At 42.4% G+C, this 27162-nt stretch overlaps 1 protein-coding gene across 1 annotated transcript; it reads left to right on the top strand.

Annotated features, from left to right (window-relative positions):
* The first annotated feature begins 5904 nt into the window (after positions 1-5904).
* brd4 (bromodomain containing 4) lies at positions 5905-26039 on the top strand. The gene is made up of 19 exons (XM_070847385.1): positions 5905-6530; positions 16895-17285; positions 18142-18279; positions 18370-18505; positions 18612-18952; positions 19112-19498; positions 19619-19747; positions 19886-20116; positions 20210-20439; positions 20821-21152; positions 21268-21363; positions 21448-21837; positions 22072-22935; positions 23051-23157; positions 23251-23401; positions 23598-23728; positions 23884-24089; positions 24965-25301; positions 25472-26039. Exons 1-19 carry the CDS (start codon positions 6433-6435, stop codon positions 25538-25540), a joined length of 4764 nt encoding a protein of 1587 aa, XP_070703486.1. The 5' UTR covers positions 5905-6432; the 3' UTR covers positions 25541-26039.
* Positions 26040-27162: the final 1123 nt, after the last annotated feature.

The raw sequence follows: 27162 nt of genomic DNA, 5'->3' as shown, positions 1-27162 counted from the left end.
GTTGGCAGTTGTCTATCAAAAGACACAATAACCGCACCTACATTGTGTGTTAGTGTGACATCCCGTGCCTGTCTCGCCAACTGTTGGCCACAATTACGCTACAAGTAGCCCAACAAATGCTGCTACGGCCACCGTGTTGGGCATCTATTGCCTGTTTGCTCGTCGACTGTCTAGTGTTGTGGGGGACGGTGACGCCGTCACGGTGATGATGGCGCACACTCAGACTGAGGCTATTTGATGAGAATGCAGTCAGTGGAGCAGATAACACAAAATAGGACTGTAATGCTCAGTTTCCAATGCTCGCTGCCATGAGATTGGAGACAAAATGTCTATCGTACGCTTCCAGTTCTGCTGTGCACAGAACTGACGTCCATTACGAAACCCGGCCAATAATCTAACGTTATGCCCTGTGGCCTAACGTCAGGATCTTGGCTTCTCGACGATGGTCGCTCGCCAGCAGTCATTACTTTGCATTTTCTCGTTTTATTCATCCCATCTGGTAATGGTCCCTACCCCAGACAGATGTCTATGGGTCTGCAGTGTTTATATGGTTGGGTATTATAGACACAAAGCAGTGGCATTCAGCCGACTGGTGTGTTCAAACAGATTATTCATGCAGAGGCCCGTTACTTAGCACACTGTCCCTGCTGTTTTCACTGTAAGAGGAATCCTCAATTTTGCAGGCGTTAAACGTTTTTATTTTATTTTAATGGTTTAGTAGTTAGAAGCCAAAAAGTGTTATAATGTACAGATCTGTGTATTGACAGTCACATGCTTATTTGGATGTGCTTATTTACCTAAAAGTGCATAAAGACTTAAGTCTAAAGCTCTAAGTCTACTGTTACTGCTTACCTAGGTCTTCTGTGCTATTCTTGTTGAACAAGATTTTTTTTATCTGTATCCACACTTGTATATGTTGGGTATGAATGAACGCAATGTGTCACTGGTTAGGTAGAAAAAGTGTTATCACTATCTACACCCTGTGTGTAAATAAAGAGGATGAATTGGGTCAAAGGGCAGGCGTTTACAAGGTAAGTAGTAAATCAGACAAGCTCAAAAGAGCGAGCTATTAATCATTGTGCTGCAAATTGTTTTGTTTTTTTAAAGTTAAACTTGATCAGCTGTAGCATAAGTTTGTAAACAAAGACGGGGTCAAAGTGCTCATAGATGCCAGACTGGGCTTTGGTTCACAGCACTGAACTATACACTCAAAATACCCATATGTAATGACTGTTTGTCTGATCATTTGAAGCTACTGAACTACTTAGAGCATTTCAGGGTGTCTAAAAATCGCTAGCCAGGAAGACCTGTATGTGTGCTGCAGGTCTGACTTAGCCTTGCTGGCATTTTCATTATCATGTCCCATGCTGAAGAACATACGTCTTTTGGCCCTGTTTTTTCCTTTTCCTTATTTCTTTAATTCTTTTTTTTTTAGTCTGTTCTCCGGTGTAGTTGCCATGGTAACACCATCCTTGGCCTAGTTGTGAATGACCTCTGAATGAAAAGGAGAGTGTGGTCAGGGAACAAATGAGCGAGCAAACAAAATCTATTATAGTGTGTGTGAGGGTATGTGCTTCGTGTATCACTTTTGAATCATAAGTTTGGATACAATATTTTTTATTATTGTTTTCTGATGAGCAATAATTTCTATTTCTTTTTCAGCTAATGCCTGTATTTTTTTTTTTTTATCTCAAGGTTTGATGTCAGTAGAATCAGCCAGCCTAACACTATTCACAGGTTTCCGTTCTCAACTTCTTTTACCAAAACCTCTTGCCATACAGCCTTCAAACAGTTTCCTTATCTGTCACACGTGCCATTTTCATTTTCTATGTTAGTGAAAGCATATAGGTTACACAGAGTCAACCTACATTGGTACACATAAATACACTACATAGAAATGAAAGGTTCCAACAATTTTTTTTTTTAAATGATGTTGCATCTAATATTACACATGAATAATTTGCATTGTGGTCTTTTTTTACAGTTCAGCCGTAGTCTATAAACAGCACAATGTTCTGTTCACAATGTCTGTCAACCATTAACAATTTAATTAAAACATTACTCCACCAGAAGCTCTTGGCTATTTTATTGGAAGCAATAATTTATTGCAACTTTCACAGTTCAAAAGGTGCAATTTCACATACGTCATATGTACCATAACCTTTTCAGGTGTTAACTTGTTAACAGTTTCACATCCAACAGCTACTTTATCATTTGGAGGCATATTTCTGGCCATCTGGCAAACTTAAGTCCAATATTTGCTCACCTTTAGGTCTGTTTTTGGTCTTTGCCAAATCCAGAGGGAAATATGTTTTGATGCCAAATGCTCCATGTTCACCAGTTATTCGCTGTCTGTGGCCATCAGCTATTTGCTCAGTTGCCTACTGTGGCCTAAAACCACTCTATAGAATTGTGACAGTGGACCAAAATGGTAAAGTTGTGGGCCGTTCAGCTAAACATTGAGCTGTTCATCACTATGAATGACCCTTCAGCAACTCTAGTTATTGTCTAATGGATGGATGTGACCCATAATGAATGGATATATCTTAATCTCAGCTCAGATCTAATATTAAGGTTGCAGCTGCATGTTTTATTTATTTTCATTCAAAATTTCAGTAGTGTAATAGTAGTGTCAGTTGTATTTAAGGGGGGTGGATTGAGATTAGGACAGATGTGAAGATGATGATGAAAAGAGTTACTCCAGTGAAGTAGTACAGTACTGCACTTCCATAAAGTTGGAGCGATCACAAGAGATGGTTTAAGAAGAATGAATGGATAAAGGGCTGGAGGCTGAGATATCCTGACTCTGAGTCTCTAGTATCGGTCAAGCTTTCCCTCATTAGACCCTCCTGCCTCCTAAGTGCCCAACACCAGCTTTCTGATAACATTTTAAATAGAAAGTCCCAAGTCAAGCTGATTAAAGAAAATAATAACCCTGACGGTCACATCATCATTCAAACTTTAGACAGCTCCCTTCAGAGCCACAGACGCTGTGAAAACTGATTTCACAGGCTGAGCTATACTCCGTGAAACAAGCGAACTGTACTTCATGTGTAAAATCGGTGGAGTGCTCCTTTTTAAATTGGCATAGAATATTCCCTCATCCTTGAGCTAGAAAGAAGGCCGACTGTAGAGATTTGCATGTGCTGAAATCTGGACAATAAATCTATAAATCTGTACAACTTGTTACCATAGAGAACAGAGGAGGTGAGCAATGCTCAGATTGTGGTTTCCAAGATGTTGGATGATACCAGATTTAATAACTTCAGAAGCAGCCTTTGTTAGATTCAGTTAATTCTCAAATAACAACAAGGTTGGTTGTTATTTTTACTTAATTATGTACCATTTTCAACACCCTTCTTTCTATTGTTTTTCTTAATGCATAACTGGATATACACAAGTGCATGATACACCATGTCAGTTTGGCAAATTGCCTGTTCCCTGCTCTCTCCCCTCAGTCCCTGTAGATTCTGGCTTCGCCGCTGCTCTGATGATTAATGGAAGTGCGCTCAGACTTTCTCGCAGAGTCTCATCTCAGTGTGCACTGCCGCCTCTCCCTGTGACCCCCCCCACCTCCACCTCCCCCCCACCATGGTCTAAATGCAACCCTCTCCTTCGCTTTCCCCCTTCCTCTCGCTATCATCCCTCCCTCCCTCCTTCCCTGTGTCTGAATACGATCCCCCCACCCTTCCACTGACAGGGCCATCGGTTTGGCCTCCTCTGAATTGCTGTAGGTTGGAGCTTTGTCACTCTGGCAGCTGCTGTATTGTCTTTGGGAATGGTGCATATGGCACGTGGACAGGGAAGTGGGTCTGTGAGGACACTGTGTCTGGCTGCAGCACAGATGAACTGCTGCTGGTTTCATTGGGGAATACAGATATTGTGAATTGCACTCACCAGTCACCTGACAATTATACATAGCAGAGGGTTGCTCTTTACTCACCTGATCTCTTGGGGTTTTGTCATCTGACTAATTCTGAAATTGCGTGGGTGTGTGGTGCCTGTTTGCTAGCACATGAGACTTATGATTGATTGAGAGGTGGGAGGTCACCAGTCAACTCGCCTCTGGTAGTATATCCGCTATTACTGGTACTAAGATGTATAATGTGGTTAGTATTGATATACTGGAGTGAGCAATGCAATATTTTATGTTTTAAGGAGTTTGATAAAGTTGAAAGTGAAATGTCAAGAATATCCATTCAGTCAAACAGTTGCCTCTCACTTGCCTGAGGATTTGATCATGTTCTGTCTTGGTGAGAAGTGAACAGGAGGTTAGAAGTCTAGTGTTACTTTAGAAGGGTTAAGAGGCAGTATTGTCAAGCAGGGTTGGATGATTGGTGCAGAGTAAATGGGGTCTCTGTATGTCACATCTGTCTCTTGAGATTGTATCTTGACTTGTGATTCCTGCCTGGAAGCTATGCTTACATATGTTCCATGATTCAACCATCATCACACAGAGAGATCCCTGTTCCTTTTGGTCCTTTTTATAGGCATTGTGCATGTATTATGAGGCGGCATTTAGTAGAACCTCTCTCTGTACTTACCTGGCCCACTAAGACCTTGATTTTTTTTTTTTAGTTTTGTTTGTTATTTTATCATTCATATCTTGATATGATCTGACTGAACTCAAAGCATGTGGCCACAGTCATATTCACAGTCAGTTAAATTTGTCTAGACAGCAAAGCGTTACAAAATAATAATTGGTATTGGAAATAATCCAGTTCATCTGATTAAAAGAATTGTGTACTTCCTGCCGCCAGTGCAGTGTGGTCATCGCACAGTCATGAACGCCATTACTCGAGGCTGTGCTGCTACAGGAATTCACAGTGGGTGGTCTCACTCTTTTGCACTCTTTCTGTCACAGTCTTCGTCACTCTCTGTGATCACTGCGCTTTTCCTTCATGTCCTCAGCCTGACCGTTCCGCTGCCTTATGTTATGTCCTGCATCCAGATTATTCATGAGTTTACTGGAATCTTGCAGTCTTGAGCTTGTGACAATGCACAATGTACACTGCACGTATTAATATAATATTTCTACATGCAGGGGTCATACATTGTCTTGAAAGTTTGGAAAATGCTTAATTTTAATCGTTATGTTTTCAAGGTTAGGATTATGCTAGAATTCAAATTTGCTACTTGTACGCCAAAAATCTTGAAATATGCAAAATGAAACTAAAAGTGCTATAGTAGCACTTTAGATGTGATCATAAAGGCTTCAAGAGTCTGGAAATTTTTGGTTTAGCTTTTTCTTGTTGCTTGCTGTAAGGGCAAAGTGGCCCCATGAAATACACTTGCCATTTTTATTTTACCTAGTGTGGGTTTCACAAAAACTATCTTCCTCAAATTGGACCAAGTTGTTTGATTGCATTATTGCAATAATATTGTATTTTCCCGTAGGTTTGACCTTCCTGGTCAAGTGGTAATTTTGGTAACCTTTAATTAAGTTCTCTGCTGGAATTAAATGTCATTTAGGGCCAGCTGATGTTTCCGTATCATCGGTCTGGTCCAATATCAGATGTTTTATCCTCAGTAGAATTAAAAACAAACAAGTCCAACCACAATATGAATGCGATCGGTGTATGAGGAGAGGATGGAGTGCAGATAAGGGAGCCCTTAAATTGGTGGGGGAAGGCATATACAAGATCACTCTGAGGGAGGAGAGTGAGTGGGGGTGGGGCATGATGAAATGGACGGAGGAAAAGACAGGAAGGGGGTGGGGTGTTAAAGGTGTAACAGAGAGTGAGAGAGAGAGAAGAGCAAGGACCTCAAGCTATTGATGGGGAAAGAGGGGAGGGGTGGAATGAGCAAGCGCGTAGGAGAGAGGGAGGGAGGGAGGGGTGTGTGGGCTGAGGCTCCCTTGAATGAGGAAGCAGCAGAGCCATTTTTACTGTTGAGTAACTGCATGCTGGTCTGCCTGTACTAGGGAGAGGGTGAGAGAGCGAGCTAGAGGAATAAAGTGCTCCTCCTGGATCTTATCGGAGCCCTCTCCCCTCTCTCGCCTTCCCCTCTCCTTCTTGTACAACTCTTGCTTGCGGCCAGTGTCCATTTAAGTTGGGGAGACCCTGGAGAGGACACACAATGGAGCGAAGAGCCTGTGGCAACTGGGCCGTTGTACTGCTGAGAGGGGGATGGGGTAGAGAGAGGACCGGTTCACACAGCTAACACAGCCTACCGGCTGTAGGCTCCACAGCCTCTCCTCCCCGCCTGGACCTACTGTTTCCAAGCTGGGGCCTTTTTCGTAGAACAGCCACCTTCAAACTCCGTTTGGACCACGCTAAGGATTACTCGCCTTGTTCTGTGGGATTTTAGGAAACGCACTGGAGCCTGAAGAATAAATTCCTCCTGTATTTTGGATGAGAGAAAAGGAAAAACAAACTTCCATATAATTCTTTTGTGCCTCTTTTTTTGGTTTCTGTTTAGTTGAGTTCATAAATGGATTACAAGATGCATGCCAAGTCAAACGATTTGCTGGATTTTCAAAAACTGGACGCCCTTCTGGAAAAAATTGCACATTCAGTCTCTGTGAAAAGGTAATGTTATTCCAAGAGGTACACTCCTACAAAGTTTTCATATATTTTATAGAGTCTCTAAAGTCTTTACAGTCATACATACACAAACGTATTAATTGAAATACATAGTTTAAAATGCTGAGGGAGAGGTGAAATTAAAGACAGCCTTGAGTATTGTTTTTTGGGACTATCACGTGATTAGCAATATCTCTAGTTTCACAACAATCTGGAATAGATGTCCTCTGTGTTGTGTTGAGAATAGTATTGTTATCCAGATTTCAGCCAGAAGCCATGAACCTACCTCCTGATGAGAGAGGGGGGTGTGGGGGAAGGGGGACTACAGAGGAAGAAGGGGGTTGTGTATGTGTGTGTGTGGCAGTAGTTGAAATGTCTCCTGATTCCTGGCAGGGTTTGGCTTGCTTATCCTAACCAGCTGGACGTTATGGCCTGAAAGAGCTGGCATGTTTCTCCCTCTTTCCTGTTATAATGTGCCTGACTCATGGTTAGTCTATTTGAGTCAGTTTGTGTGCTCATACACTGACTCATACAGTGAGTGCTTGTCTTCAATACAAGGGGAACTTCTTTGAGTTTGTGACCTTGCAATGAATGATTTATTATTGGAAGTGATAAGACGTCAGAGAGTTTATCATATCTGGTTTACATACCAAGTCGTTGTTGTCAAGATTTGTTTGTTGTAACTGACAATTACACTTTTCTTGTGTTTGTCTATAAACACACTCAAAAAGTACAGGTCATGGGTGGTTACTATTGAATTGGTGAGCATCCAAAACTAGGATTTGGAACCATGGAGAATAAAAATACAGTGCACTGGCCAAGAAGTGGAGTGCTACCATAGAAACCTTGGCAACATTTGTTTTTCTTGAAGCCAAGTTTCAGAGGCACTCAAACAAGATAGCTACAGACCAGTCGCACATTATACAAGTATTTCTTTGGCAGTATTTAGCCCCACGCTGTACATTTTTGAGAAATGTAGGGCACTTAGTATTTTACTGAGTGTGAACGGCACCTTGATACCTTTTTGTTTATGACTTCTGTACAGTCGGGCAGGGTGTTTACCATTACAGCACTTTGCTGTGCAGCTGTTGATGTTTACATTGAATCATAAACTCATAACGCTATCTCTTTAATTCAGTATTATAGTAGTAGTAGTATAGTAAATTGGGACTGAAACTGGTTTTGATTGGAGAAAACAAGAAATTGCACTGGGACATCCTTTAATAGGTGTGTATATCTTAACCTTTCCTGAACGGATCATCAGACTCATTAGTGATAATAGTAAATTCAAAGCTCATAAAATATATACATATATTGTTTTGACTGAAGCTCATCATTGACACAGTTGCTTATTTTACCAGCATGATTAAATTATATTTCTGAATAGGGCTGCAACTAAGGACTATTTTGGTAGATGAATAATCTACTCATCAGTAATAATGCACACGTGTCTACATCTGTGTTTACCTGCCAGAAGCTCTGTCTTAAATTCACATTTTATCCAGTTGTAGGCCATATTTCATACACTTTTTAGATCTATATCTTTTAACCAGATATAGGATTTTAGTCACTGGACTAGCGACATGTCAGTACAACACAAGCTTGCACTGGTTTGAGTTGTAAGTTCCTTCCTTTAAACAGTATGAGGTGTGGCTTCATTAAACACAAAATACTCTCATGTTCTTTATCTATTAATCAATCTACAGGAAAATAGTAAAATAGAAACGTTTTAGACATGAGTGCAAGAAGACCAGCGAACATCAGCATCAGTGGAATCAATAAATGGCTGTTTGTTGCATTAGAGTGAAGCTGCTCCCTGGAGATGGGTTGAAGGTGGTTTGGTGAAACGGTGAAAAGGCTGGTGAATAAGCAGGGAGTGGTGTTCTTGGCCTTGTCACAGTGGTCCCATTAATTATTTATTCCTTTGCTTTCAGGCAAAATACAGGCCATCATTCTGACACTTACTGAGGGCCTCAAGTGGAATCTGCAGGCCTATATTTTTGCCTGAACCCCTCCCCTCCTCCCCTAACATGAATGATTAATAGTTTACTTTCATGGGGCATGCAGACATCTTGCCATTATGTTTTTCTCTCCCCTTCTATGTAGGACAGTCACTGTGATGCTGCGCACAGGACCAGAGTTCCTGGTGTGAGAGATGCATCCCCCACCCAGTAACTAGACCCACTTCCTCCCCAGAAAACATTCCACAGCAGTCTGCAGTGATGTATGTCCAGGTCAAAGGTCAACTGTTATTCCAGAGCTGAGAGGAGATGTAGGACATGCGGCAACAGGAAGTAGACCTCCTGATGGACCTCTTTTGGGGGCGTCTGCACATTGATTAGTCTCACATTCCAGTATTGCTCTTACACCAAAGCAGCTGGTTATTGAAAGTGGTGTCATTTGACATATATTGATACTAATATGTCGTCACAGTTGACTTCAAGGTTAAAATGAACACAAAAATCTTGATAATGTTTACAAATCTGTATTACTGATTTCAGTGTAGTAATAATAGCAATCTTAACAGACTCAAATCTAACTATATGGTCATTTAAAAAATAAAGTCAATTAATCAGTTGATTGAAATGAAACTGATCATTTGTTCTGTCAAAAATCACAGTTTTCATATTCTTTTCAGTGAAATGAAATCGAAAAATAACCATTCCCACTAAAATAATGACTCATATCGCCTTTTTTTATTTATTTTATATCCTTCATCTCATAATTAACCGACTACCAGTGGGGAAAAAACAAGGGAAAGAGAAACTGAAACTGAAACTTAATGATAGAGGTAACACAGGGTCACTTAGTAAAACCTAAAAGGAACCAGAAAAAACAAGCTCAGCAGGTTCACATTCCCTATTATTTCAACATCAGTTGCACTAGCTTTGACGTTTGAGGTATCACAAATGAAACCACTGCAGTGAAATCATTTCACATAATCCTATAATGGTTCTTGAGATACAATGGAAATGCCAACGAAAATGCAGTGAAGGAGCTTTGATCTCTTGAGTTAGTCCCTAAAGTGGAGGGTTGTCGCTCTCTGGGACTGTTTGGGTGGAAGGGCCTAAATGACATTCATGTTTACAGTAGACTGTCCTTGTGTAACAGTGCAACATGATGCACATTCAGTCTGTGTGGCTATGCTGGAGGCCATGCCTTGACAAACTGTAATAACAAGATCTGATGAAAACAACGGAGCAGGCTGTCTTATTGTGTTACAGCATTTATAAATCACCAGAAATATACATCCTGTTGCTTAACTCCCCTTGTGATCACTTGTCTTATGTCTCAGCAGGCTATAACACAATACTTGTTTTCATTGGATTAAGAAGGTAATTTTACCACTAAGTAGAAAACCATAATGAAAACTCTTTGCATATGAATCATTTCCTTGGATGGGAAATGGATGGCATTTCTCCAAAGAGTGTCTCACAAAACCTAAATTTGTCAAAGTAGTCAGTGTCAAGTGCCATCATAAAGAATTTATCATTGTAGTAACTCGTGCTCTTGATGAAGCTAAAATGTTGTACGGTTATTGAAGTGTGTAACCTGATCACTGAAACCGGGTCTCCTTTTTCATGATGGGCAATGTGGGATTGTGTTACACCTCACAAATGACTTTTCTTTACACAAAAAACAGATGTAGATAAATATCACATGGATGGATAGATACATGAGTTAGATCAGTGCTTCCAGGTGTTTTGTGCATGAGTATGAGAGCATTGAGGGGCACGAGACACCAACAAGCCAAAACTGTGAAGTGAAAACCCAGGTTTGTATACATCTCTCTCACTGGGTTGCCACTTTGTCAAGCGCCTGAATCGTACAGGTGTCATTCATGCTCCCTCAGTTATTGCATCTGTCTGTTCCCAGAAGATTTATACTTGTCGTGGCTGGAGTGCTGTTATATCAATGACTCGCTGTAATTGTGCTTGTCGCTGATATTAATGAGCTGTTGAAGACCATCTGGCAATATTTGTGTGTGTATATGATGAAACTTTGCTCCATGCAGCACCAGAGGCCAGCTGGACCAGGCTCATTTTGTGCCTACCTTTTTTGACCTTGTCCTTGTCCAAGACTGCCTATCGTGTTGGCTCCAGAGCAGTTAATGCTGTAGATGTGTCTGTCTGGTGTCGCTAGCCACCTGTGCCGTATCTGCCTGTTCTTCCTGGTGAACACTGTCTCATTTCAGCCTGGCAGCTTCCTCTTTGTCCCCAGTAACCTTTGATTCAGCTGCACAAAACATTTCCCTCAAAATCTTCCCTTCAATTTGTGCCATTAAATCGGCATTCTTCCAGCAAAGATAAGGGATTGCAGTCGCAAGATTAGAACCTCCCAATGGAGGCGTCATAGAAGATCACTTAGTGGTAGCGCTGAGTAGAGGACGTTTTTAAAATTTATTTACTGCAGTGTTCGGGTAGAACAGGTAATTTGTGTAGGATTGTTATCACGGCCACCAGCAGTCACTCACCTTCGGATTTAAACAAAACTGTTGATGTTGAATTAGAACGCATTTTGAAGAGTTTCTGACATTCTGGTATGAAATGTATCATGAAAAAAAAATTATTCTAGGACTGATGTAGTAGATTGCATTATAATATACCATGATTTCTATTTATCTGGACCCGGAGTTTTTTTTTTTACACAGAATTGGCCTTTTTATGTGTTGGTGTACTAAGTTGAATACACCCTTCAAAGCTTTGCTGCCTTGTCTTTTGTATATTTATTACATGATTACAAAGTAATGAAATGGACAGCTTCACAGTTGCATTACACATTATGTGACTGGGCATTATCTATCCACCTGACAAGGATGGCTTTATCCACACCCTGTGCGTATTTGTTTTATATCTCCATCAGTAGCAGCAATGACTGTTCCTTGTTGTTTGAGTAGACCAGTTGCCCAGTGGTGTTTTGGGAAATTCAGAAAGAAATTCAGCCCTGGATTTATCCACGAAGCCGGCCCTGGCTGGTTGCTGCATGAGATAAATATGAGTAACATGCACACAGAGAAGGCCAGTAAAGACACAGGTGGGGCTGGACGGCTGTCTTTCGTGGATTTTTTTTGACAAGCCACCAGCTCAACAATTTGGAGGCCCACCAGGATTTGTCTTGGTGTGCCAGATGGCCAGAACACCACTGAGGTAGCCTGAGGAACACCAAGTGTTGCGGCTGCAGCATGTTTGCTTGTTTTTGGCAGTTTGTCATAACCTTCACGGAGACAACATCTTTCATTCAGAGAAAATGACCTTCTTTTTCCCGTCATGGTTTCAATATGCATGCAGCACCAGCCTCAGGTAGCCAGCTGGAAGCAGACAGGTTACCACCAGGCAAAGTATCCTGGGAATAAAATAAAAAGAATGTAATTATCGTGTTTTTTAGAAAAACTTTTCTCCATATATTATGTATGCAAAGACACGAAGTCAAGGTTGTAAGCGGACAAGTTGATTACTATAAGTGAGTTATTTTAATAGCATTTGTATGGCTAAAACATTTCTCTCAAAGCATTTCAGATTTAAATATTTAAAGTTAGTAAATTACTGCAATGACCATTTTATGTTATGTCAATTTTAAACTTATTGGAATATTAAGTGTTTATCAGAAATTAAAATGGCGTATAATAAACAAAAGCCTGTTAAAGTTCTGATTGCAAGCTTGTCATGCTGACAATGAGAGCAGGTTATGCAGGTTAAACTTCTGTCGGACATCCTGATAACTCTCCCAGATTTTGTCATTCTAGTTTGGTTAGATCAACTATTTTGTGTTGCTTTACAGGGCCTAAACAAAATGTGTCTCCATTTCCGCAATGTTGACTCAGGACAGGTTTTTGCATGACCTTTGTGATCCTAGTAATGAGCACTTCCCACAGCAAAGTAGGAAAGATTTTGAATTATTAAATTTTTTTTTAAAGACACTTGGAATTTTCAATCCCAGTTTAGCTGAGGTTTCCACAGAACATACTCCTTTTGTTTCCCACTAGATCCCATAGTTCAATTACAGGTTCCTTGATGAGCCAAATGTTCCTGTCATTTGTGCATGTGACAGGTTGGCAAGACATTTACAGCTGCAGGCTCTGTTACTGTTGTCACATCTTTGACAACTAGTGATCAAATGTGACAATGAAGGCTGGTGTAAATATCTCCAGCTGAAATGAATGAGGCTGAAGCTGTCTAGTGCAATCTCTAAAACAAAGGTGGCAGACACAATATCATAAACACCTGTGCAATCTAGTGCCATCCAACATAATAGTACTTGTTAAACTATATGCACAAATAAAATGACTTGCAACACACTTCATGGCATCAAAAAACTACTTCATTGCGTCACAGACACTTATTTTTCGCATATGACTCAAACAGTGGCATTCCTGAGTAGTCTAGCTTGAGCTAACCACAGTCACGCAAATCTTGCTAAAATGATATTTGTGTAGCTCTCTATGGGTTTAAGCTTTTATGGTTGTTCTATTTATGGTCACATCCCAGCCTTGTGAGGTAACCAATTCTGTTCATACATGGATTTGGGGTTCCTGCTAGAATCTATATACATGCTTAAAAAAAAAAAAAAAAAAACATTTTCCTCATACTGTGCATTCTGCTGTTTTCAGCCTCTTGTAGAAAACTGTTTTAGCTCCGGCCTCTTTAAGACACTTCAAGGTGATAGTCTTCTCTCACAGTTTCAAGGTCAGTAGTTTCAAGAAAAGTGCATTTTGCATGATAAGTCTCCTTTTTAAAATATTTATGGGTGGCTTGGCTTTAGTCATTAGCCTAAGGCTGTTTAGTGTAAATTATTGTAATTTCTTCAATCTCTTTGTAAAGCCAAATCAACAAAGCACATCTTCTCAGCAGTGTTACTTTTTGCTGGGTAGTGCTGGAAATGAGCCATGGACTCAATGTGCACATTTGTGCCTCGGGCCAAGACAAGTTCTGTGTTTGTTTATTTTGTAAGGCCCTTTTTGCTTCCAGCCACAAATGTACCATCTGCGTTAGACTAGTACGGGTTATTTTCATGTGTTGTCATTCAACATATTGGTCAGTTAGTCAGATTCTCCACTGTGTCTGAGTGCCTCGGGGAGGCCAAGGCAGCGATCACGTTGTGTGCAAACTGTTTCCCTCTTCTCAGAAAGTGACTCATCAAGAATGAGATTAGTCACTGTTCTATACAGTGGTGTGTGTTTTATCTTTAAGGCCCTGTTGTGGGAATGGGTTTCACTGTGTGAGACTGGAAGCTTGTTTCTAGTAGAGGCTTGAATACACAACCTTATGATGGGCGCTTTATTCCCACAACATTGCTGTTTTCCAGTCTATTTTTAGTCCAGTATTTCTAGACTATTATTTGGCCTTGTTGTTGTCTTAACAGCATTTGTGTGCATCTTGGACGCGACGTCCCTGACTGCCTGGGAGAGGACATTATGTTGGACTGAGCGCTGCGCAGTGGAGCACACAGTCCCTCAGCTGCCAGATGACGCTTACCGCCCCCCACTCTCCACCTCTGTCCTCCCACATCCCTAAACACTCACAGGTCCGGAGACAGAGTGGGAAGACAAAGATCTATTAAAAATATGCACATGCATGTTGGAGCCAAACCAAGACCTCTGAACTCTGTTGTTATTTTAATGACACAATATGATATAATACAATTCAATATAATGTTTGAATATCAGTTGTAAAAGTGCCCTCCATTATATTTTGGACAGATATTTTTTGTTATTTTGCCTCACAGCACCACCACAATGGATTTGATAAAAATACAGTTAGTATGTTCATTTAGTGCAGACTTGGAGCTTTAATTTGAGGGTATTGACAGCAATACTGGTTAAACCATGCAGGAATTGCAACCATTTTTATGCACAGACCACATTTCAGGATACTGAGAGTGTAAAATCAAATAAACTTTATTTGTATAGCACTTTACAAAATACACAGTTGATCCACGGGGCTTTTCAGTGCATAACAAAGGAAACCAAAAGAAGGGCACAATCACAATAGAGAAGAAAATTAGAGTGATGATAAATATCTGTTATAGTAATAATAATAGATAAAAGCTAAAGAGTAGAAGTATGTTTTAAGATTTTACAGTGGCAAAAATTAATTGAACAAATAAAAATAAAATTGATTACAGTCGTCATATTTAGTATTTGGTTGCAGATCCGTTACAGTCAATGACTGTCTAAAGTCTGGTACATCACGTGACATTAGGTTTCTTCCCAGATGATGGTTAACCAGGCTCATCAGCAGCCGTCTTCAGTTCCTTTTTGTTTTGAAGGCTTTTTCGGGGCATTTTCCTGCTGCAGTGTGAAGAGCCATCCAAGATAGGATTGCTCTGTACACCTCTTAGTTCATCCCACTGACTCCATCTTCTGTCACATCATTAATAAACACTAGTGTTGCATTACATTTACTCCACCGTGTTCTGCACACGGTGTGTTATTCTTCGGATCATGCTCCATTCCAGCCCTTATGTTTACTTACTCACCTTTTTATTTTTTTCTTCCTATCGTTCAGGTGTAGGTTAATCTTGGTTTAATTTCTCCAGAAAAAGCTGTTCCCGAACTGGGCTGGCAAAGTCTAATCAGGCCTTTCTACCCTTGAGGCTTATCAATGGGTTGCTCCTTGTGGCGAACCGTCTGTATTTTCCCTCGTGAAGTCTTTATGGTAGACTTGAATAATGATATACCTTTCCTCCTGGAGAGTTTTCTTCATTGGTTGGAGGTTAGGTCTTTGTGGATGTCGGGGCCTTTTTGTGTTGCTGAGCTTACCAATGTGTTCTTTTTTTCAGTATGTACGAAACTGTCCATCCTATTATCTATCTGGTGGATATTTTTGTGTTTTTGCAACCTATGGATGGCCTGTTTCACTTGGCCCTAGAGCTCAGTTGACTGCATTTTGTGGATTCACAGCTTCTAATTGCAAAAAACACTCTGCAATTCCAGACCTTTTACCTTTTCAGTCAGTTGTCCAGTTAATTTTGTTCCCTTGAAAAAGATGGGGTTTTATGATAAGGAGCTCTAATTTGTAAACTCTATCATTTAGATGTGCACACTTAGGTTAAAGCTAAGAGTTTTCACTTTAAGCCTTTATTCATTATGCAACTGTAAGTTGCATATGTTTTGGCAAACAATTGAAATAACAATTATTGTCTTTGTTCCAGTCATTATGGAGGGAACTGTATATCTGAAGTCATAAATAAATGCATGTGATTATGATCTTTTTGTGAGCTTACAGTGTGTGTTGATAGTTTTTTACAAAGTAGAAATTAAATGGATAAAACAAATAGAAAAACGCATTCAAATTTCTCATTCTTTTTGTTGGTGCAAGGCTCCTTGAACATATCACGTCTTACTTTTAGGACAAGGGGAATACTTGAAAATGACTATTTTGTGCGATGTGTTATTTTACCATGTATGTGTTTACTGGAACTGGAGGTGACCTGTCAACAGTTTTACACATGTGCTGAGCGTTTGCCTAGTGTCTAGTGTCTGGAGTTTTTCTAATACTCCTAGACTGTTTTCAAGTTGTCATTCATTTTTTAAGTTTGTTGCCGGTTTAACACATGGCTAGCTCTGTGACACCAGTGATTGTTACTGACATTGCACGAAAAAGTACTGTCGCTGTGGTTAACTTGAATTTAATGCACCTTGATTTAGAATAGTGGTTAAACTGTTAACCGGAACTAGTTTGAGAGGCAGTCAGCCCATCAGGAATGAGTCATTTTTAATGGCTGGCTAATTTGTGCATGGTCTGTGTCACCCAAGTCTAAAGCCTATTATTGTCATGACCACGGCTCATACAAATAATAAAATAAAAAGATTAAATAAACAATTATTTTATCGCTGAGAATGGAACTTGAACTTGGAAGTTAATGTAAATGGGAAACATTAAATCAAATCATAAAACACAACAGTGAATGAGTTTTAGGTTTAAGGACATGCTGTTGAATATCTTCTTATCATGCAGTTTGCCCTATTTGGATTTTCATTGTCATCACAGTCACGACTGAATATCTTGTAGATTTGTCAAGTGGGTTTATTTTTTACCACTTAATAGCAAAAGTGACTGGAGACACCACGGGTGTTTCAACACATTTTAGGATTTTATTTTTCAACATGGGAATAAATTAACGCAGCTTCTCTGAATTTGTATATTTGTTTTTATTCAGGAGAGATGGATTAACATGAGTTCTTACTTCAATTTAAGCCTGTTAGCATACTGTGCACTCAATACAGCTTGGCTGTACAGTAGCTGTTTCAACACTAAATTGTATAATAAAACAGTGGTTAATGACTGTGTTGCTGACAAAATAAAGTGAAATTTTATAGAAGAATGAGTTTAGAGACATACTGATGACACTGTTCTATCTTCTCTCTCCAGAGAGTCCAGCGAGGAGTGCAATGGGATCAGTGGTGCTCTGTCAGTGGAGTCTGTGCCGGGGCCAAGACTGAACTGGTGTCCTGCCAACACCACTACCCCTGCCCCTGCTCCAGCTCCAGCTCCCGCTCCGGGGCTCGAGCCCACGCCCAACCCTGTTAGAATGGGGGACGGCCTGGATGCAGCACAGATGTCGGGCAGCAGCAGCAGCAGCCAGGGGCAGGCCCAGTCAATGGTCAACCCCCCACCCCCAGAGTACATCAATCCCAACAGGCCAAAGCGCCAGACCAATCAGCTGCAGTACCTGCTCAAGATGGTGGTGAAGACCTTGTGGAAGCACCAGTTTGCCTGGCCCTTCCATGCACCAGTGGATGCCATCAAACTCAACCTGCCTGTGAGTAATATCTTTGTCTCTGTTTGGACTATGTCACATACCTTAAAACCTTTATGGGTACATTAGGCACCACATACAACCTGCTACCAGGTTCTCTGCATCCACACATTCCAGCTTTACATTTATCTGTCATGATTTATCTGTTATGATTATTTATATTTTGACTGTTTGCAAACCAACTAGGTCACCCTTCTCTTTTATTATTTGTGCATATATAGCATACTTTGAGGTATCAGGGCTGATTTTTCTCCACTCAAGTCAAAACGTAGCATTCATTCCTGTACAATGTAAAACTGTTCACACACAGGATACACTGTGAATATGTCTTTCATTTCACTGTTGCAGAGTGAGGTTGTTTTTCAAGGTTCTTACACCTTTTCCAAATTCAAGCATTTTCAAGCATTTTCACCTTTTCGGATGTGGTAAATAATCTAAAAATCAAACCAGTCAAATAGCAATTTATCATATTAATGCAATAAGAATGTCAAAGCAGTTTCAATCTCCTCATCCAAAATCCAGGCACTTTTCAAATCTTGAAAACGCCACATTAAAATAAGGCATTTTCAAGGATTGAACCTGTATGGAGCCTGGTTTTTATACCAGGATGCAAATCGACAAACCTCCATTTGGACCCAAGTTTATTTTTGTTTATTATGATCTGTTTAGTCTTCGTTATGACATAAGTACAAGATAATCTTTAAAACACCTTACAAACATTTGAGATGTTTTTTTTTGTAATAAAAATGTCAACAGATGGTATGCACTGCAGGATGATTGGTGAAATTATTTTGCTACTTCAGTTAATCATAAAATCAAACATAATGCTTAATTGCTTACTTGCTTGCAACCCTCTCAGGACTACTACACAATAATCAAAAATCCTATGGACATGGGAACAATCAAGAAAAGGCTTGAGAACAGTTACTACTGGAATGCCCAAGAATGTATCCAAGACTTCAACACGATGTTTACCAACTGCTACATATACAACAAGGTAACATAGTTATGAGCTGTCATTACCACAAAGTGCCAAATGTTCTGATATGCCTCCACTTTTGCTAAGAGTGTTTGTCTCCCCCTGCAGCCTGGAGATGACATAGTCTTAATGGCTGAAGCTCTAGAGAAGGCTTTCCTCCAAAAGGTTACAGAAATGCCTCAGGAAGAAACTGAGATTGTTGTCATGACAGGGAAGGGACGTGGTCGGGGCCGGAGAGATGGAGGTATGTGATTCACCTCTTTACACCATCTTTTGTTGTCAGCACACGTTCTTGGAGTTGGCCTCGGTGAGACGGGATATTTATCCAAGTCTCTTGTTCACTCATCAAGGTCTGAACTTGAAACCAGGGCCCATCATTGAATCTTCGTCCACGACTCCTCAAACACGTGGTCTCTCAAACCTCTCAGCGGCACCACAGACCAGAGGACCAGCGCAGGGCCCGCCTTCACTACCTCCCCAGCCTTTGATGCAGGCCCTGCCGTCCCATGTGCCCCCAACGTTATCCAGCCATGCGCCACAGCTTGGAGCTCCCTACTCCCTGGGCCAATCAGACTGCGCTCCTCAAGTTCCCATCATGACTTCGGTGCCTCCCCCTGCTCAGACATCCCTTCCCCCAGCATCCATCCAGAGCACTGCCCCCATGCTGCAGAACCCTATAACCATGACCAAAGTGAGTGTGATTGACACAGGGAAATATACTTGGGCAGGTTTTGACCATGCTTGTGAGCATTAGACAGGTGTCATTAAGTTTTGGTATCTGAATCTAATCATTTATGCCCTTGCCCTCTTGCCCAATGTCTCTGCTTTCTTTGTATTCACTTCTATTTAGCAAAGAAAGAGCCAGAAAAGGAAAGCAGACACTACAACGCCCACAGCAAATGACCAACTGAGTGAGTCTTCACCAGCAGAGTCCAAATCTGGGAAGACACTACCTAGGCGAGAGAGTACCCGGCCTACAAAACTGATGAAGAAGGAAGCCCCAGACTCCCAGCATCACATAGGCATAGGCATAGGCATGGGGATGGGACCAAGTGGAGGTCATAGCCCCAAACCACAGGATCAAATGGGATACTGTGCTAGTCTGGTTAGGGAGATGCTGTCCAAGAAACACGCAGGCTACGCCTGGCCGTTCTACAAACCTGTTGATGTGGATGCACTGGGACTACACGACTATCATGATATCATCAAACATCCAATGGACCTCAGCAGCATCAAGGTGTGTTAAAGACAGTATAGTTTCAACACACCTTGATGTTGTGTTTATTGAATATATTGATATTGAAGGGAGAGGATTTGTGGCATGACAAGTAATTCATATTCTTGGTGTGTTTAATAGGCCAAGCTGGAGAATAGGCAATACCGGGATCCCCAGGAATTTGCTGCTGATGTACGATTAATGTTTTCCAACTGCTACAAATATAATCCACCAGACCACGAGGTGGTATCAATGGCACGCAAGTTACAGGTAAATGTAGCCTAACATTCAATCAGTGCTGCAAAGGGGCCGTTTTTAAAAATCATCCATGATATCAGCCATCAGATATTGGAACAAATCTCACACATACACGCATGCTTAGCTTGTGTGCTTCTTTTCGTTTTATAGGATGTCTTTGAGATGCGCTTTGCCAAGATGCCAGATGAACCTGAGAGCAAACCTATGGTTATTGCCCCAGCTCCTACACTTCACCACCCTGCCCCCGTTAAGCCCCAGCCTCCTTTGGCCCACGTCGCTTCGTCTTCAGACAGCTCCAGTGACTCGTCCTCTGAGTCAGAGTCTTCCACAGATGACTCTGAAGAGGAGAGAGCCCAGAGGTTGGCAGAGCTCCAGGAACAGGTCAGTGGCCATAGAAGATTCAAGGTGGCTGAAAATTTGTTATCCAGCCCCTCTTTACCCATTGTTGAGAACTGGTCTCTCCTGTTGATGCAGTTAAAGGCTGTCCACGAGCAGCTGGCCGCCCTGTCTCAACCACAAGCCAGCAAACCAAAGAGAAAAGAGAAGGAAAAGAAGGAGAAGAAAAAAGATAAGCATAAGAAGAAAGGAGGCATGCCTGGCATTGTAGATGAGATCCAGGATGCTACACCTCTTTCGCAGCTCTCAAAGAAGACCAAGACCAGTAACAATAACAACAAAGAGGTTGTTCCCAAGAAGAAACCAAGGTGGGTATTAAACGTGTATAAACTTTGTCCATGTTGTGCAGCTTGTTAAAGCCGCCCCTTCATATTAGCTGTTAGTATAGCCCTTCTTATCACACTTTTATGTTTTCACTGTCGAAGTGTGACCAGTGTGATTCAGTGTAAATTCTGGAGGTTGAGTAATCTTCAGAGAACATGTTCAAACATTTTATTTGTATTTGTTTTTTATGTAAATAAATATAATCTTACATAGTCTTACAATGCAATATTCCACGATCGGCAGGTAATCTTTATTATGCCTTTTTCACTTGTTTCTAGTTGTAGCGCTTCAAGCTGTGCCTGCATTAATAAAGGCCAATCAGTGATCCATATTAATAAATACATATTTGTGTTTTGCCTTTGTAGCAAAAAGGAAGGAATGAAAAGCAACCATCCCTCCAACCTGCAGCCAGTTCCCACCCTGGAAGATGACCTTGTGGCAGCTGGGTCGTCAGCTACGGGAGAAAAGTGTAAGCCGATGACGTACGAGGAGAAGAGGCAGCTAAGCTTGGACATCAACAAGCTTCCTGGTGACAAGCTCGGCCGTGTAGTGCATATCATCCAGTCCAGAGAGCCCTCCCTCAAAAACTCAAACCCTGATGAGATCGAGATTGACTTTGAGACGCTAAAGCCTTCCACACTGCGTGAGCTGGAGAGATATGTGTCTTCCTGTCTCCGCAAAAAGAAAAAGGCTCCAGGTAAGCCACCTATTGAAACTAGCAAGGGCAGCCTTATGTGATTCTTTGAAAAATTTAATTTCACATTTGATGCTTTATTCTGGAAATGCATGAAAATATAACTAATGTTTTGCAGTTGAGAAGCCTGTGGAGTCCATGGCTACCTCCAAAAAGACTGGATCCTCTTCGGAGAGCAGCGGCTCAAGCACAGACAGTGAAGCTGAGGGGACAGGTGACTCACTGCAAACCTGACCGCTCAAATGTCCATAATCAAAAATACAAAATTAGATGCTTAATGTTTATTTCATTTCTTCAGGAATGATAAAGCAGCAGAAGAAGAAGGGCCAGTCTGTGAAGGAGGGGAAGAAGGCACATCTTCATGCTCAGAGCGGCCCTGCTCAGACTGTACTTCATTCCCAAGTCGCAGGACTTCAGTCCAGCAGTCAGTTGAAGCAGCATCAGCAGCAGCATCAGCCATCTCCTGCAGGCTTCATTGTTCCCCCTGTAGCTGCTCTTGAGTCTTCTCAGTTACTGGAAACTAGCTTTGAGTCCCTGCCCCCTTTCAGCCAGCCCCTCATGCATCTGTCCCACCACACTGGCAACTCTTCCCCACCTGCACCTCCACACCTCAACGCTCATTCTGCTGGGCCAGTGTCCCCTGAGACCCATCCCTTCCTTAACCAGCATCCCATCCTCCCATCTCCAGGTAAGGCTGTATGCTGGCTCCTGGCCCAGTACTAATGACTGCTGAGGTTTCCATTGTTTCTGCAGGTGTAACTGCCATCCCTCCAAGCAGAACACACTGCATTAACAATCCAATCCCAAAAATTCCCAATCCCCCCCTAAAAAATCCCCTAAAAAAAGGTCATTTTGTGACAACAAATGTGTATTAACTGTTTTATTTCTTTCTTCCTTTCCTTTTGTAACTGTACATCCATAGCCTTGCACAGTTCCATGCCTCAACAGCCTTCTCGACCAAGTCACAAGGCAGCGCCTCTTCATCCCAAACCCCCTCAGCAGCAACCAGCACCTCCACAGCAGCAGCCAACCCTGCAGCAGCAGCCGCAGCAGCAACAACCACAACCACAACCACAACAACAACCACAACCACAACAACAACAACAGCAACAGCAGCAGCAGCAGCAGCAGCATCTCCAGCCCCAGTCAGCACCACCACCACAGCACCAGCTCTCTTCTCAGATCCTCCACCCACCTCAACCCCTGCACCAGCGGCCCATGTCCCCTCCAACACTCACACCCCAGGGCTTGCTGTCTTCGCAGCCTCCCCAAATGCTACTTGAGGACGATGAAGAGCCGGGGTCGACAACACCTATGAACCAAGTACAATTATACCTGCAGCAGTTCCAGCAAGCCCGTCAGCCCCAGCAGCCCATGCAGTCACTCCAGGCGCAGGCTCGTCAGCAGCAGCAGCAACAACAACAACAACAACCAGGACAGACGTCTCTTCTGCAGTCTGTCCAGGGACAATCTCAACTCTCCTCTCAGAACACGCTGCCTCCTCCCCAGCTCCCTGTTCAGTCCCAGGCTCAACCAGCCCCATCACATCAGGCCCCGCCCCAACAGATGCCTCTACACCAGGCCCGCCACATGCAGCACACTCAGCCGCAGCAACAGCAGCCACAACAGCAGCAACTGAACTACCAGCAGGGTCCTGGACTAGCTGGTCAGTCCCAGGGATCACAACACAAGGTGTCCATGCCCACCAACAAAGCACAGCAGATTATCCAACAGCAGCAAGAACAGCCGTCCCCACGTCCAACCAAGGCTGACCCTTACAGCACGGGTGAGTCTGACAAGATCATGCAAACTTGTACTGTCTAACTTGCGGTAGCAAAAACTGTTGCTGTACATGTGAGTTCTGCTGGTTTGAGTTTTACACCCCTCCCTTCTGTTGACAGCTCACATAAGGGACAACCCTTCCCCTCTCATGATGCATTCCCCACAACTTCCCCAGTACCCACCTGTGTCTCACCAGTCTCCACCTCACAACATGCAGCCCAAAAAGGTGAGAATCCTGCACAGTACTTCTGGAGGAGTGAAGCACCAACATTAAGTCTCCACATGCCGGTGTCTGATTTTGTCTCTTCTTTTCACGCAGCAGAGGGCCCCTGGGAGTCAAGGTGGGTTAAAGGAGGAGAAACTTCCTCCATCCCCAGTGATGAGAGGAGAGCCATTTAACCCTGCAATGAGACCAGACCATCACAAACATCCTGACAACAAGCCTTCTCAACCCGGCCACGGCCAACAGAGTGAGTACCAAGACCAGCTGAACAAGAGGACTGATACAGGTTCACTTCCATGTTTTATTATGGTCAATCAGGTTCAGGTCGGGTCTCATTCTATTACCAATGGTCCCAGGTCTGTTATCATTATTGTCATTTTGGACCTTTGAGGATTTCTAATTGAGACTTGTCCGTGTGTGTGTGTGTGTGTACATTTGTGTAGATGTGAAGTCCATGGACAGCTCGCGACCTGTCATCCGCTCCTCTGAGCCCAGTGGAACACCCTCCTCTCTGCAAGACAAGGATAAGTTCAAGCAGGAGTCCAAGGTGCCCATTGCGCCCAAAAAGGTACAGGTGGGTGTCGTAGTCTCTTCTGTAATTATCTCATACTTCTCTTTTGGTGCTCAGCATGTGAACTTTTTGGGATTGCATCATGCAAGATTTTTTGATTTGATCATGATTGATAATTCATGTGGCTCTTCCTCTCGTGTGTTCATGTGTTTTCTCAGGATGTTAAACTGAAGAATATGGGCTCGTGGGCCAGCCTGGCACAAAAGTCCACATCTACACCCTTATCTGCAGTGAAGTCATCGAGTGACAGCTTTGAGCAGTTCCGCCGTGCTGCCCGGGAGAAAGAGGAGAGGGAGAAAGCCCTTAAGGCCCAAGCCGAGCAGGTGGAGAAGGACCGACTACGCAGAGAGCAGGACAAACTACGGTACGGTGTCTAGGAGATGAATGGAGACAAAATATTTAGAGGGCTGTAGTGTTTATCTCATGAGGGACTAAAGTGTATTGAGTTTTAAGTTTTAAGCAATGCAGGCCATAAACCGTAATCTTAAAACTAGAAATCATGGTGATGGCAGACTTTGTTGCCTCTATGTTGAGGCCACGTAATTACAGATCAAGCAAAGCTTCAAAGAGCCTCAACTGCCTAAAACAGGGTTAAACATCAACATTTAAGTCATGGCCGTATAGTCATAAGGCAAAACTGTACTTGGGTGGCTGCAAATGTATTCAGGTGGGCTACCTGATGATAAACAAGACACAAAACCTGAAACTGTAAGGTGATGCATTCTGCCCTCTAGTGGCCTTATGTTTAAGAGTAACTGCAGCAAGGGTTGTTTCAACATGTGATCTAAAACACATAGTTATGCTACTGGTTGCTTGTTCAAGCCATTACATATTTTAAGTGCAGTTGACAAGGCCGAGCTAAGACATGCAGCTCTTTTAAAAGACATAGATGGTCCAGATATTATCATCACTGAGCCTCTCAATAATAAACCTTGCGTACAGAGAAGGCTCCACTTCAACAGTGTTGGACCTTTTTTAATATTCCTCAAGCTCATATTAATCTCGAGTCTCTAATATTTCCCATGTTTAGAAACCAGCTAGTGTCTTTTAGCTAAAATGTTCATGTACTGATCTGCATCCATCAGATCTTGTTTTGCTGGCCGTTCCTCCTGTGAGGCATCTAGGATGCCCAGGATAGCTGTTAGGATATCTGTTATGCAGCTGTGTAACCCTCCCACAGCAATGCAAGAAGTATTTGTATTTCACCTGTTGTGGATTATTGGTCTGAATGTCTTCCAGAGGTCGAGATGAGGAGGACATCATGGAGCCAAGCAGAAGGGTGCACGAAGAGCCACGCAGGCGTCTGGAGCAGCAGCACATCCAAGCTCCTTCACAGCAGCAGCAGCAGCAGCAACAGCAGCAGCAGCAACAGCAACAACAACAACAACAGCAGCAACAGCAACAACAACAACAACAACAGCAGCAGCAGCAGCAGCAGCAGCAGGAGCCCCAGCCGGCTGTGATCCAGCAGCCTCCTCAACCCCCCACGCCGCCTCAGCCCGCCACACAGAACCCGTTAGACCAACAGAGGGAGCTAGCACGGCGTAGAGAGCAGGAAAGGAGGAGGCGAGAAGCGGTGAGATAATTGTCTTTAGCACTCTTTTGTCTGAATAATACTAAGTACCATGTAATGAAAAAGATGTACCCCATCGATCGAGACTCTTAAAGCAAACAGAAGCGGTAAGAAATTACTATTGTATGTGTGTTTGTAGCTGAAGGAGCTTAGTTGTTCTTTTCTTTCTCCAGATGGCAGCAACTATTGACATGAATTTCCAAAGTGACTTAATGGCTATCTTTGAGGAGAACCTGTTTTGAAGAGAGGAGCGACTGAAACGCAACTGCAAAAAAAACAAAGAAAAAAAAAGAAAAAACCTTGGATGATGTAAACTTCCTCTAAAGAGAGATTTGGCGACCACGCAGCACAGAGGGACGCAGACTGTATGTAGATGTGACGGGCCCTCGGAGACCGAGGACGGACGCTGAAGCGGGCGGTCACGGCTCGCTTTGCCCCCCCCCCCTCCGTGGACCGAACGCACTCAACACGCGGGGATAGTCTCGTCGTTTTGGATGTCATTTCCTGGAAGCTTGGCATCGCTTGCCCGGTGAAAGAGGACCCCCACTGGCACAGTTGCCTTTGTCACACTCGCTTCTCACAGCGTGCGTGGTCGCAATGATTAACTACAAGAGTAAAGACATCCCGATATCTATGAAAAATGCTCTGATAATGTACTGACAGACTGCGCAGAGGCGTTCTTAAACTGCCAGATGTCTGAGGTGGTGAAGAAGACTGGTCTCTTTATGTTATGTTTTGTTTCGTTTTTGATTGTTGTAAGTGAACACACAAAATGGTTGGGTGGGTGGGGGGGGGCAACTTCCATACTGTAAATCATGTATATTTCTCAACCAGAGAAGGTACAGTTTGCCTTACACCTCTTTCCTAAACAGACCATTATGTTCTGTGGCCTGCACACGTGGACAAAACCAATAACAATTACAAGCAGGAGTAGGAGCAGTGCAGACCTTTTTTTCATCATCTAGTATCTACTGTAAAGAAGTATTTTCTTATACTACAATAACTGTTTATTTTGGATCTTTCTTTTTTTTTTTTTTCCTCTTTTGGTCTTTGAATCTTCACACCAACACACTCCACCACCTATGTCTATGCCAAACAACCCATTATCTTTTATGCTAAATTACTTAAAAAAAACACGGTAGGTAGCTAGTGACGAAAAATAACCCCCGAATATATGCATAATCATAGCTCCAGCAAGTATTTATCCAAGTCAGAATCAGTTGAAATTGTCATCCTGCCTTGCATTTTCTTTTTTCTTTTTTTTTTTGATTTAAAGCTACAACAAGAACTCGTTAGCAGAAGAAGGGAAAGGGTCCAGCCGTATCTGAGCTTCGTTGGAATATAATTTCACTACAACTGTCGCACCATTAATTTTGTATTACACTTTGACACATGATGTTAGAAATGTCCATATCATCGGCCCGTTCACAGGAGTCACACTACTGGATCAGTTCAGAAATCAAAACGGAGAAGCCGAGGGGCCCCTTGCTGCCTCTGCTGCACGCGCTCCGATCTCGACCTAAAGCTTTGGATCTGACATGAACAGGGAGAGCGCTCGAGGCGGCAAAGGGACGTTCAGGGGAATGAGACGAACACTTAACACCTCTCTGTAGCTGGTACTTGAATCAGGTTAGGAAAAGAAAAAGAAAAAAAATTTTTGCATCTAATTCACTTGAGGGCACACTGTCAACAGTACAAATAAAAAGACAAACGATCACAGAAGTTAAGAAACGGAAAATGCTGAAAAAACAGTTTTGATTTCTATCTTTGTTCTTGTTCGATAGTAGTGGATGTGAGTTATAATTCTGTTCTTGGAGACGTCGTTCAGACCGGGGGATGGGTTTGAAACTGAATGCATCTCGTC

This window comes from Pempheris klunzingeri, chromosome 17 (assembly GCF_042242105.1).
Source record: "Pempheris klunzingeri isolate RE-2024b chromosome 17, fPemKlu1.hap1, whole genome shotgun sequence".
Classification (NCBI taxonomy): domain Eukaryota; kingdom Metazoa; phylum Chordata; class Actinopteri; order Acropomatiformes; family Pempheridae; genus Pempheris; species Pempheris klunzingeri.
This window is presented reverse-complemented; position numbering and strand designations above follow the sequence as displayed.